Source organism: Aptenodytes forsteri, unplaced genomic scaffold, assembly GCF_000699145.1.
Source record: "Aptenodytes forsteri isolate BGI_AS27 unplaced genomic scaffold, ASM69914v1 Scaffold229, whole genome shotgun sequence".
NCBI lineage: Eukaryota > Metazoa > Chordata > Aves > Sphenisciformes > Spheniscidae > Aptenodytes > Aptenodytes forsteri.
This window is the reverse complement of record NW_008795863.1, coordinates 2,286,007-2,299,205: the sequence shown is the minus strand read 5'-3', so window position 1 is coordinate 2,299,205 and position 13,199 is coordinate 2,286,007. Positions and strand designations below refer to the sequence as shown.

The 13,199-nt window shown below is 40.1% G+C and overlaps 1 protein-coding gene across 1 annotated transcript in view; it reads right to left on the bottom strand.

Annotated features, from left to right (window-relative positions):
* The window catches only part of SPIRE1 (spire type actin nucleation factor 1), a 129,388-nt gene that overhangs the window by 60,977 nt on the left and 55,212 nt on the right, over nucleotides 1–13,199 (bottom strand). The window contains exon 2 of the mRNA XM_009284129.1: nucleotides 9,612–9,848. Within this exon, the coding sequence (XP_009282404.1) occupies nucleotides 9,612–9,848 (237 nt within the window). The remainder of the gene's footprint in view (nucleotides 1–9,611; nucleotides 9,849–13,199) is intronic.

Genomic DNA, 13,199 nt, shown 5'->3' with positions numbered 1-13,199 from the left:
TTATTATTTTGGAAAATTAGTGGTACTTTTAAGTCAATTCAAACAACTTTCCTCCCAATATTTCATTTCTTTTAATACTGTTACCAGCACGGAAATAAATGCACCAAAAGAAACTTTGCCTCAAGCCCAAGGCTCCCTCTTGAATAATTCAAAAGCAAGATCACAGTGGCTTAATTAAAGGGCCCTCACTCCATTTCTTTACTTTTCCCATGTTGCTGTTACAGTACAATATGCCTCTATAAGGAATTAACTGATTTTGTTGCATATATGCTGCTTCCATTTTCTTCGGCAATGCAATTATATCATCCTTAAAGTGACTGTGAACTAGCAATATTGACAACTGAAATACCCATAGTTTTTTACACAACTGCTGTCAGCAAGAAAAACTTCTGAGCATCCTCAAATCTAGTCATTTGTGTCCTGGCAAGAACTAGAAAAGGCAAAACTTCCACATCCACTTTTCCTCTTGATCCCTCTCCTGAATGGGGTGGTGGATTGTGAGGCTCTAACACCTCACAGAAGTTAGAGACTCCAAAATTTATAGCAGACAAGCACTTGGAGACTCTGCCGTTGGCCCTTTCATTTCAGCCTGGAAGGGCTAACATATTTTTCCCCAGCTAAATCAGTTGGCCTAATTAAGAAGTTCTCCCGCACCCCATAAATCCTGCTTCTCTCATGCCTGTAAAGCATTACAGATACAAGAACACCTATACCGCTCATTTCAAACAAAAGCTGTATATGCACAACTTAAAAACTGCAGAAACAAGTTAATCTACTGTTTTGAATATGGTCTGTGAGGGCAGCTACTGGAACCTTCAACACATAATGCTATATGAGAGAGAAAATTGTACAGCAATTTTGCATATCACCGTTAATTTACTTGTCTACTAAAACATGCATCACACACATAATGTAAATAATACAAACAGTACCGATAAGGTACATGGGATATTCCCTATGGGATGTTGGCATTACATGGAAAGCAAAGAACACTTGTGCCTTACAGACACGATGGAAGACGTCATGTGAATCTGTATAAAAACGGCTTGCATTTTTAAAGTAGTGAAAGGAGCCAGTAGAGCTAAAAAGCTAGCTGCAACACCACGAACATCCAAGACTGCAAAGTCTACATGGGTGGAAACTAGATTCTGACAAGAGGAGCCTTTGCCAAACCCTAACGTAAGACAAGCTGCTGTCCTGGCTAATTTTTCTGAGCAGATCTACTGCCTTTACCAGGCTGACACTGAATCCGAAAAAATCCATCACGGCCTTCTGTGCACTTACAGTTTCAACACCTGGAGAGGGACAGCAGTTGCGAGTTGAAGAGAGAGACTCTCGCGCAGATCCCTTCAGCTTTGGACAGGCCAGCCTGCATGGCCCCGCTGAGTGCTGGAGTTAATCTGTATGGGTCACTTTTGTAACGAATGGCGGCTCTGCTCTTTTTTTACTTTGTTATGGGTCACTACAGCAGTACTGTGTTAACTGACCAACCATTACCCTGATTTCCAGTCATTAGTTAGAATTTCAAATTAATCTGATCAAACAAAACATACCTTATGAAAGTAAACACCCATTAATCTAATTTAGTCTCCAGGGTCTATTTTAGCAGCACAGGCTAACATGGGTTCTTTGGTACTTCAGATTAAACCTCATACTCAGATGTGTTATTTCTAACAGATTGCTTTAGACAATTGTATTAGACATTTGTATTTTTAAAGGGAAAACTGGAGCTCTGTCATGACAAATTCTGCATTTTATGCACTATGGAACACCATTACCAAAGAATCCTTCCACCTCCACTAAAAACGGGAATTTTATTTTTATCCATGTGTAAATTATTTATAATAATTGCAGCATAAAACAGATGGGAAAAAAAGTCCATGCCCTACTCTGCTTCTTTTAGATGCATAAAGGCCACACACAAATTTCAGGTGTATTCTAGCTACATAATACATAAAAATAATCTGAACACCCAATCTGTGTTTCCTGTTTTTGTTGGACAACTCCTTGGATTCCTCAGACGATTTTAGACCTTAGACAGGTTATACCAGTATAATTATGTGAATTATGGGTACAGGGGTTTTTAACTGGCGTAGATGCATTACTGTGAGCCATAATGGGAAGGTAAAAATCACCGCAGAAAAGGTTACTTGGTTTTGTCTCCCAGCCTAGAATAAGACACTCCAATCCATCTAAGCCCACGTCAATGGAAGGGATGTTTCCACTGTTCTGTATGAGAATAATTAAAGCAAGGAAAAAGAAAAGCCCTTCTTTTTTTAATGAGAACAGCAAAGTCATGAGGGACAACTTCCTTGCAAGTACATTTGGTATAATGCGGTTATAAGCAAAACCTCTTAAAATAAACCTTGTGAACAGTACAAAATTACTTCCACTTCTACTTATCTTTCACTTGCAGAGTTCTCAGTTGTCATAAATCTACTTGCTCTGTGGCTGTTTATAAAGCCTTTCATATCAAAACTCTATTATTAGTGCTAAATAATTTTATTTTAAAACCAACATCATGGAGATATTGCTCATACATTACGAAGACTCAAACACGCAGAGAGACACTTCTGCTTTATTTTGCATAGTTTGTCCTCGGCTCAGCTCCCTGGGCGTGCACAGTACTGGAGCTTCAAACACTGACTCCTTTCACAACTCAGCCAGCAGCACAGTTTACTCCGCCAGTCCTTCAGTTGTGCCTGCACAAATGTTTGAGGGGTCTTGCAGAAAAACATACATTACGAAGACTCAAACACGCAGAGAGACACTTCTGCTTTATTTTGCATAGTTTGTCCTCGGCTCAGCTCCCTGGGCGTGCACAGTACTGGAGCTTCAAACACTGACTCCTTTCACAACTCAGCCAGCAGCACAGTTTACTCCGCCAGTCCTTCAGTTGTGCCTGCACAAATGTTTGAGGGGTCTTGCAGAAAAACAGATGAAGGAACTGATGGAGTTAACAAACCGAACAAAAAAAACTTTAGGGATGCTTTGACTAAATAAGGTGGCATGGCTGTTTATAAAGCCTTTCATATCAAAACTCTATTATTAGTGCTAAATAATTTTATTTTAAAACCAACATCATGGAGATATTGCTCATACATTACGAAGACTCAAACACGCAGAGAGACACTTCTGCTTTATTTTGCATAGTTTGTCCTCGGCTCAGCTCCCTGGGCGTGCACAGTACTGGAGCTTCAAACACTGACTCCTTTCACAACTCAGCCAGCAGCACAGTTTACTCCGCCAGTCCTTCAGTTGTGCCTGCACAAATGTTTGAGGGGTCTTGCAGAAAAACAGATGAAGGAACTGATGGAGTTAACAAACCGAACAAAAAAAACTTTAGGGATGCTTTGACTAAATATAGGTGGCATGGATCCCAGACAAGGTGACAGCACAGACAGAAGAAACATGCTATGGTTTGAACGAATAAGCATGATGTACAAGGCTTGCTTGGGCAAGAGAAAAATAGCAAGTTTACCGCATTTCTAAGACAACTCCAAGTTAGCTCAAAAATGGTGAAGGAATAAGAAAATGCAGGTGGATGTGTCCTATTCAGTCAAGATCTATATATTCCTTCGTTAACCCAATCCCAGCAATTGTTTTTCTGGGACCTTCACAACGTCTGTATGTCTGTCTGAAGACACTGGGTAGTTGATACAAAAACATGTACTCTCAGTCAGCATGCTTTGGGAGGGTAAGAGCCCAAGAGGGAATGTTTTTAAGCCGCTAAGCACAGGAGATGAGCACTGGGGCTTCGCTGCTGAACTCCGAGGTCCCACTTCTGTCAATGCATCACAGAGAGAAAGGGTGGCCAGGGAGTGTGCCAACACAACTCGTCTACCTGCTCAGACCAGCACCACGAAGGTCCAACTTCAGAGGCCCAAACTCCCCAAGGGCATCCACCATAGCAGTATGATATGGGGGGACGTTCACAAAATCATTTTGGGAGCTCTCTGGGTTTCTTTCTAGCTTACAGTCCCCAAAGAGTTAAACTGCAAAAAGGAATAGCCAAAGGAGAATCTGGCCCCCCTCAGAACTTAAGAGGTACAAAAACTAGATGGTTATACTTTCAGGGACCCAAACAGTTGGGACAGGAGGTTCCCCAACATTACAAAAGGTGTCTCAGACACCAGGTCTGTGTGGACAACTGAAGATCCATGGGTAGAAGATGATTAATTTTTGGTCAAGCTAAGCAAATCAAGCTCAAGTACTGTGACAACAAAAGTGAAGGGAACTGAGGACTTCCAACCCACTGTAATTTCAATTTTTTCCCCCATCAACACGTGGAGACATAGATCCACCAAGATAAAGACTAGCATGTGACATTTGAGTACACTACGAACAGGACTCAAGAGAAGAGAGCTGATCAATTTTTGTCTTTTTTGAGCATGATGACTTTCACAAATTGCCAATGTTGTTGCATTGCTTTTTAATATAAAACGAACTGACAACACCTGGAACATTGGCTATCATCTCAATAAGGTTCCAAAATCTTCACCAGCTTCAGACAGAGTTACAGGGTACACTGCAAGCTGCTTGTTTTGAAATGATGCATAAATACTGTTCTGCAGGCTCATATAAAAATGCTAAAGCCAACCCAGCCTTAAACAGAATTACATTCATAGAAAGCTGCATCTTACTAATTTCAACCTCATGGACTAGGCAAAAGTTTGGGCCTTTGAATTCCAGTAACATGAATTCTTTAACTGTCATAAACAAATACTTGTTTTTAAGTGCATTTTCTGGTTCCTCTCTGACAGGTTCCCATATTATACTTACACGGGGTCATACCATTTATATGATAATAATGTATGTCCTGAAACTCAGAAGGGAGCTTCCAAAGTACTTATATCTAAATGTAGATCATCTCATCCTGCCTGTAATTGCATGGAGACAGGACATACTCTTCTTTTCCTCTATAACTCTACACATGCCATAGATAGTTGATCTGTACTACCATCAGAGTACTCAAAACAAAACACAAGCAGCTCAATATCACCACTGCAAATTTCAGTTCCTTCCAGATGAAAGAAGTCAGTCATGTACTTAACTTACCAAGACATACAAGTCACCTAGACTTAGAAGTTTCTTATTTTAGAGACCATGCCAATGATTAAAGGACAATTAAAATATCCGAAATATGCAGGGGTTTTGACAGAAACAATTTATTCTTCCTCTTTTCTTACAAGCAAAGCACAAACATGAATTTCTACCAATAAAAATATTGCAAACTGTAATCTTGTTTACATTTATTACAGCAAAATAACATAATACTGCACATGCTGCTCTGAAAATAATTTTCATATAAGTTAAAAGGTCAGCATGGAGATTTCCTAAGTACGAGTTTTGTTTACTATGGGACCTGGGTCACTACTTCATCTTCGTGAAGCAGCAGTTGCACAACAATTAATTTTTGGTCAGAATTAACAAACATTATTACTGAACTACCTAAAAGTGATTAGTTACGTAAGGCCTGGGACCAGAGGCCACCGAGCACCGGGGGCCATCCACCTGTATTTATTTGCCTCTGAGACAAGAAGGTGTGGCTCAGCTACAGATAAGGTTCCTGTTAAAGTTGAGTTAACTTTTGGGATGAAAGGTCAACATAAGTAAGGGCAAGATACTGGTTCAAGAAGACCACTGCCTCCTTACGTATCTTCTACAAGACCTACAGAAAAAGGCAGTGACAAAGATTAGTGTCATGATTTGCAGATACTACTGACAACACCTCTACCTTAGCTCTTCTTCAGAGCAAAGTCTAGTACTGGCAGTAGCGATTTGGCTATGATGACATTCAAAGCTGGAAGAAATGACAGGGCTAGGGCTAGGATGGCAGTTCAGCCCAACAAATACCAGCACAGAATAAAACCTGCTATCAAAGGGTTATGCGGCTTTATTTACATCTGGAATTAGAAGAGGATGGTGGCCCAGAATAAAGGATAATACTGGAACTGGGTTTAGGGTTGGGGCTCAGGCCAGCAGATATTGATAAAAGGCAGATTAGAAAGCGCCTCCAGGTTAACATGAAAAGTGGTGCCGGCTTAAACCATCTGACTGCAGAGATCTGTGGGATAAGGAGTGAGATAACATTAAGATTAGGAGTGGAATTAGGGTTTGAGCATGCTCTGGAAGAGGTTGATAAACTGCATCATCTCGTTTCAGTATCAGGGAGGGCCACACGCCGTGATAAAGGTGCCACATGACAGGACTTCACACACCCTTAGCAAGCCCAACACCACCCAGCATGCCAGGCCTACTTTGTCTATATCCTCTGTTGACCCAAGGCTCCCCAAGCCGTACATGCGCTGTCAGCCTGATGCATTCCCGACCCCTCAGGATTACTGTATATGTACACTTCTGTCCTTGTGTATGTGCACAGCGAACGTGGCACTCCTGAGATGTACAGATTTCCTGTACCGTATGCGCACAGTGTGTATGTACTGCGGATAGGGGCAGGGAAGAGGGCCGCAAACAAGGAAAGCATCTGTCTGAAAACATCCAGTCCTTACTGTCTCTATTTCTCCCTTCATTTGCACTAGGGCTGCCATATCCGAAATACATCAAAGACTAAGAAAGTTAAGCGTCTGGCAACCGACATCTCCTCTCTTCATAGATGCATTTTTAAAAACAGTAGATCAAGTCTGTGCAGCAGGTTGGTCCTGCCAAGGAAATCAAAAGCCAAGTCAGCCAAATATATCGAGAAGCAGCACAAACGCTTGTCTGTGTCTTCTCCAAACAGGAGCTTTGCCAATGATGATCTTGGCAGTACTGTTTAGCACTTACCCTTTTCCCAATTCTTGGGAATAGGTGTCCACGACGTTACTCAGCATTTTTCAGGTTAGGGGAGGGTTCAGGGTTGACCTTGCCTACTTCACATTACAGAAAAACCTGACACATCTTATCTATCTCTGTGTTTTAATCACAAAATAGGCTCACCCACATCAGTGATTAATGGTGAAAATTCAGCCTTAGTGGCAGACAGGCCTTGGACGTGACAATGACACTTTCTGGAGAAGAACGAAACATATAATCACATTTCAAGGACAAAATCATGTCCATACTGGAGACTATATAGTTAAAAACCTTAAAAATCAATATAAGTAGCACACAGCCCATCTCTACCATTTTCCAAGCTTGCAATTTAGAGAATGCAGGGTAGACAAGAACGACAGTTGCTCAATTCAACGAGCAAACCTGCTTCAGCATTCACTACAAACTGCAGAGGAGAAAGCTTCACAGTGAGTCTTGCCAAGAGGGAATTACAATAATCGAGCCTCATGGTCACAAGACCACACACTACTGTTGTGAAACAGTCATTGGGTAAATAAGGGTGTAGCCTGCAACACAGTTTTCCTACCACTGGTGGGGGGGGCGGGGGGGAGAAAAAGCCACCACAAAACATCAGTCATTGGGTAAATAAGGGTGTAGCCTGCAACACAGTTTTCCTACCACTGGTGGGGGGGGCGGGGGGGAGAAAAAGCCACACACAAAACATGGTCTTACCTCTGAAAAGGTATGAAGTCAAGAAAAAAGGATCTTACAAATCCACACTGATGTCAAAAATGTGGCAGAACGATGCTGCCATCCTTGTACTGCCAATGCAGTAACGACACAGAGTAGGGAATAAAAGCAAGTCGCAGAGTTAAGCCTGCAGCAAATAATTTAGGCAAAAGCAACAACAGCAAGAGAAAAGAATTCCAAGGGTTGGTGGAGTAAAAGTTAGGACAATGTAGAAATGACAGCTGAGCTTCAGTTCACTAAGGTGATGTCACAAAAGCGGTACATTTCCAGGATGATAAAAAATTAATAGCAAAACATGATAGAAGTTAAAATGTAAGATGCTGATTTTAAAACATATAAATAGGCAGGTACCTCAGACTAGCAGAGATATGTATTAACAAAGCAGAACCAGAAAGCTGCCATTCAGCATCCTTAACAGTTGAAACCTGACCAAACATTTTCTTAGCCTTTTTGTATTTCAGGGAAGTGTACCAGTGTAACTGAAGGAGTTCAGAGAAGTTTTACAAACTTATCTTTTCTTGCTTGCAGAAATCAAGTAAAGAACTTGCAAAATAATCACTTCTACAGCTCACTGCCCTCAGCTCTACATATACAAATGTCTCTTCTGCCTCTGCACTAAGAGAAACTTCCTCTAATGATCCAACTTTGATTGTCCCACCAATTCACAGCATTTTTGCCAAACTGGGGGAAAAGAGGATATATTGCATCTATCCTCTATGTAACACCATGCTGTTTGGAGCAGCTCCCAGGGAGGCTTAACAAGGTGCTGCTGGCCACTTCTAGGGAAGATGAGTGGGCGGCAGGGAGCGGCAGAGGGAAGAAAGAGCAGAGCAACCTTCGCTCCTGCCTGCAGCGAGGGCACCGACTCAGCACGGCTGGGAGTGGCAGGGGCTTGAAGGGGAGAGTACTTCATCCAGCCAGGCCCTCCCCATCACAGGGGAGCGAAAGGCCATTTCATTCATTTCTCTCTCTGACCCCTGCTTCTCTGAGGGAGGGAGAAAAAACAAAGGCATTAAGCATTTAGCATTATTTCTGATGCAAGGATACAAAACGATCTCAAACAAAAGTTACTCCCATATTCCAGTCTCCTAAGAGCTTCCCTCTTTACTGGCAACCCGTCATACCTGGCGGGTTTTAGTGGGGTCTTGTTTCTGTCTGCTAATGCGTCCTGATGTGCTATCCAGGACATTCTTCTAGTCTCAGCTTCCACCACTACACTCTTAATTTCTGTGACAGACTTAAGCTTCTGGTCCTTAGCTATGACTTGCATTTATGAAGAAGCAATATACAGGGTTCAATCAAGTTAGCACACCAAATGGTGTGCTAACACCAATTAATTCAAACCTGTATTAAACTCTCAGATTATTTATGACGTAAACCAATTATACAAATTTTGTCAAAATCCACACTTATTAATACCTTTGTCTGTACTAAGAGCTCATTGGGCTCTAAAATTTGTACTGAAGACTAATCTGTAGAAAATGGAGGGTTAATACTTTTAAATGATTGTTCACGGTACCCCAGATAACATTAAAGAACCTGTTGCAATTAAAATTCATAAGCTGTATTTCCAAATCTCACAACTCAGGTCAAGAACCGCAACCATAATGATCGTCAATGAAATACCATACCCTGACTCACTCCATATAATTAAGCTACTCTTATAAAAGCACTCCTCTGCTTCAGTAGAGGAGGGTGGCAAAGGAAGAAACTGATAAGGAATAATTATACTAATACCGCACTAATGAAAAGGTGAATTAATTGAAACAGCCCATGAAGAATCCAAGTGTACACAAAGTAATTCAACAGATGTTACACTGGAAGGCTGACTATCCAGTGCATGGATGAAATCAGAATGTGATATTAATGGCACATCCAACGATAAAGTTGATCATGGATCTTCTGTTGCTTACTGTCAAACATGAAATACTACTGCATGTCATTTTTGCAAGCAAACCTTACAGAATGACCAGGGAAATCAGAAAATGATACAGCCAGTATCACACTGGACAATAACATGGAAAACAGAGTTGATTTTCTCATTGATAAAAACAGTGAAATATCATATAAACTGCCCATTACTGTACCTTCATGACATCTTTATAGGAATGAATGGCCTCAACTTCCTCTTTGTCATCATCATTGTCATCCTCCACTCCTTCATCCAGAGCATCATATCCTTCATCCCTACTCCCATCTGATTCTGTGGTATTAGTCATGTGGTCAATAAGCTGCTCCAGTGGAGGACTTAATTCCCGCTCTTCATTGTCCTTCAAACCATAGTCCAGGGCTTTATATATAGTAATCCCTAGTGATTCAATAACCTATAAAAGTGAAAAAGAAATATTTATTAATGCCACTTACATGAATGAATAGGCCAGTCTAGGAACATCCTTTTCTGGTGTTTGTGTAACAAACTTAGCAACTGAGAGGGCAATAAACATCAAAATTAAAGAGAAAAATGATCCTCTAATACCTACAGTAGTACTTCAGTAATGCAGCACAGAACATGCAAGAGCAGGTCATACCACATACCTACCACTTTCTTCTTTCAAAGTTTGAAATAAAAATTCGTAATTTAAAAACAAAGCAGGACTTTTTTAGATTATTTTCCCTTCTTCCTTCTAATACAACAAACCTCAAAGTGGGCGGGGGGGCAGGTGGGAAGAAATTAAAAGAAATAATAAACTAACATGAGATGTCTCCCGCCTCCCACAAATTAACAACACTTGGAAACTGCCCTTCAGTTTCTGCATCTCTTCATTGACCTGAGAGGTGTCTGGACACAGCTGTGGACATCACAATATTCGACATCCCAATATTAACTCACTGAGCACTGGGACATCAGCCCACAAGAACTCCTTTGCCTGTTGCACAGCCGATGGAGGCACACATATTTCACTGAAACTACTAACAATTGGATTTCATAGTAATGAGGTAGTACCTCAATTTTTCATTGAACTTGAGGCTTCTTTTTTGTGCTGTCAAGAGCAAAGCGAACAGATGACCTCTTTACTCAGTGTAAGCTAGCAAAAAATTGTCATAAACATCCCAAAATGCTAAATGCACATTTTCTTTCTTGGCATTAATTATTTTCCTTATTACAAGTAACACTGAAGCTTCTAGCATTTTAAAGATGCAAAGAGATGGCGTTTCAAACTGAGGAGTTTGGAAATGGGTATTAATGGAGAGGGAAAGGAAAATGGGCTTGCAGGAGTAAACCACAAGAAGGTAATGTTGCTGCTGGGAGATCCTTGTCTGACAAGGGAAGTAGGACTGGAGTTATTGCATGCAATCTCTGATCTTCCTTGTGTGTTGTGATGGCTAGCATGTCACACAAATGAGCAGACTCCAGTGTAGGAGTATTTGGCACTAGAGCAACTTTAATAACAGGAGCATTTCTAAACATACCAAACCTTGTCATCAAATGCCATTTTCTCTCATCTGGCTTTCAGTACTATCCTGGTCAACACACTTTTTAATGCAGATTTTTGAAATTCTATTTGGGTAAATAGGACAACACAAATAGATTCTTGAAACATTAAATTTTACTCTAGCAGCTTACTTATTTCAGCACAGCAAAGTGTTTTTGGTCTGAGAGGCTGGAGGTTAGCAAAGGCTTAAAATGATAGCCTATTAGTTTATCTAGACAGACAATTTAATGAACTAGCTGTAGTCTGACAGCTTTACACTTGGATACTTCATCATTCCTCTGCTGAGATTACTTTGCAGTGCAAATTCACTTTTCAAGACAGTGGCTAATAAACAAATAAAACAAACAAACATAAAACCCAATACATTAAAAACACCCTTTTATAATTTATTTCCAATAATTTTGATAACTCGATTCAATATAAATAATTTTCCTATGCTATTCTCTTGAAATGTGTTTATACATATTTGGAAAATATTCTTAAAATGCAGTTAAGAAAAGTGATTAGGCAAATTAATGAAGAAATGGCCTTAATTTATTTAGTTCAAAGAACAGCTTCTGACTTGGGAAATGCCAGTGAGACAGCAAAGTATACCAGGGAAGCATCACTGCATGCTTGCTCAGTTCTCATACCCTTCCCCAGACTTCTGCCATGACCCACTTTGGAGACAGGACACTGCACCATATAGACCTTAAAAAGTAGCTGTAACAGATGAAACTTACGTTTGCAGCATATCTGGCTTGTGTCTTAGAGAAGCTATTTTGTAATAACTGTCTTGTAAAATTTGTATTGTTAAAAAAAGAAAATCTGAAAATGTGAAAATTTCACAAAATAAAATATATTCTACTGGTAGACATGTATGTTTCCTGTAACTCAGGTTCTGAGTACAATCTCAACATACACCCCTTCAGCAACTGAAAGGCAACAAAGAATACCAAGTTAATTCAAATTTGAAGTAGACCTAAATGAAAATGAAGTACAATTGAATAATCGCTTTGCTATTTTAAACACTTGGGAGTAAACACAATGTGAGTAATTTCTAAGTTTAATAAAAACTAAATTTGAAAGAGCTTAGCATACATGAGGAGGACTGAAATGTCCAAATTAGATGCAAAGAAAATAATGTCTTGTGCCATGCAGTGATGGCTGCTGAACAGAGTTTCTAGATTTTGCTACACCAGCACTTCAAAAAAATAGAAAAGGGGGGGTATAAAGAAAGTGCGTTCTCTCTGCCTCCTTCTGTTTGGGAAGAGGATTAAGGCATTCAAAAGCACCGCGGCTAAAACGGGATGACAGCTGCTGCTTTCTTTGATGTATCAGCGGTGGGGCTTTTGCAGTTCAGTAATATGGTTTGTGCATTTTTACGTACTGTGAACAGATTTCATAATACATGCAAAGCTGACACAACACAAAAGCCTGCAACAGCACCAATTCAAACCTATATTTCAGTCTCTCAGCTTCTTATTTAGGAGTGGTGATCAAAACTGTATTTATTCAGTGTCTGTCAGTATCACAGATTCTTCTTGCTGAAAGACAAACATCCTAACTGAGAAATTTTGCTTTGACTTGCATTAAAATGGAAAACATTCAGTGCTTTCAGTAATCCTGGTTTACCGAGGATCTTGTAAAACCACACAAGTGCCATAAGAATATCAAACAAAAGTCACAGAATCGTCAACGCTTCTTCACATGGACAAAACTACTAATGCAACTTCACACAAATAAAACTTGTATGTGTACATAACTAGAAACATAATATACAAGGTTAGACAGTCAGCTCACTGCTGCTTAAATGCATGAGTGCTGTCACTTTGCCTGTAATACAAATCAAATAAAACAAAAAAGGAATAGCTTTTCACAGTTGAATTGATTAATTGATAAATATGCAGGTTTTGAGTTGGATAGTCAGGGACTATCACTTATTTTTTTTAAAAGGATCAATTATTTACAAAGAAGTCACTGGTTCTAAACTGCACTGTTTGCTAATTTCACACAAAATAAATACTTGTGGCACCTAACAAGTGACAAGCACTGGCATAGTTTTCAATTTTATCTGTAAAAACAGAGGTATAGTAGGAAAAACAAGGCTAAGAAGGGACTTAGCAAGGCTCTTTCAAACCACAGAATTGTACATTAACACACCAAAACAACTGTACGACACCAAAATAAGTGCCAGCACTAACGATAAATGATGCTGCTCGATTCGGGGGGGGGGGGGGGGGGCGGGTACAGCTTGTTCTC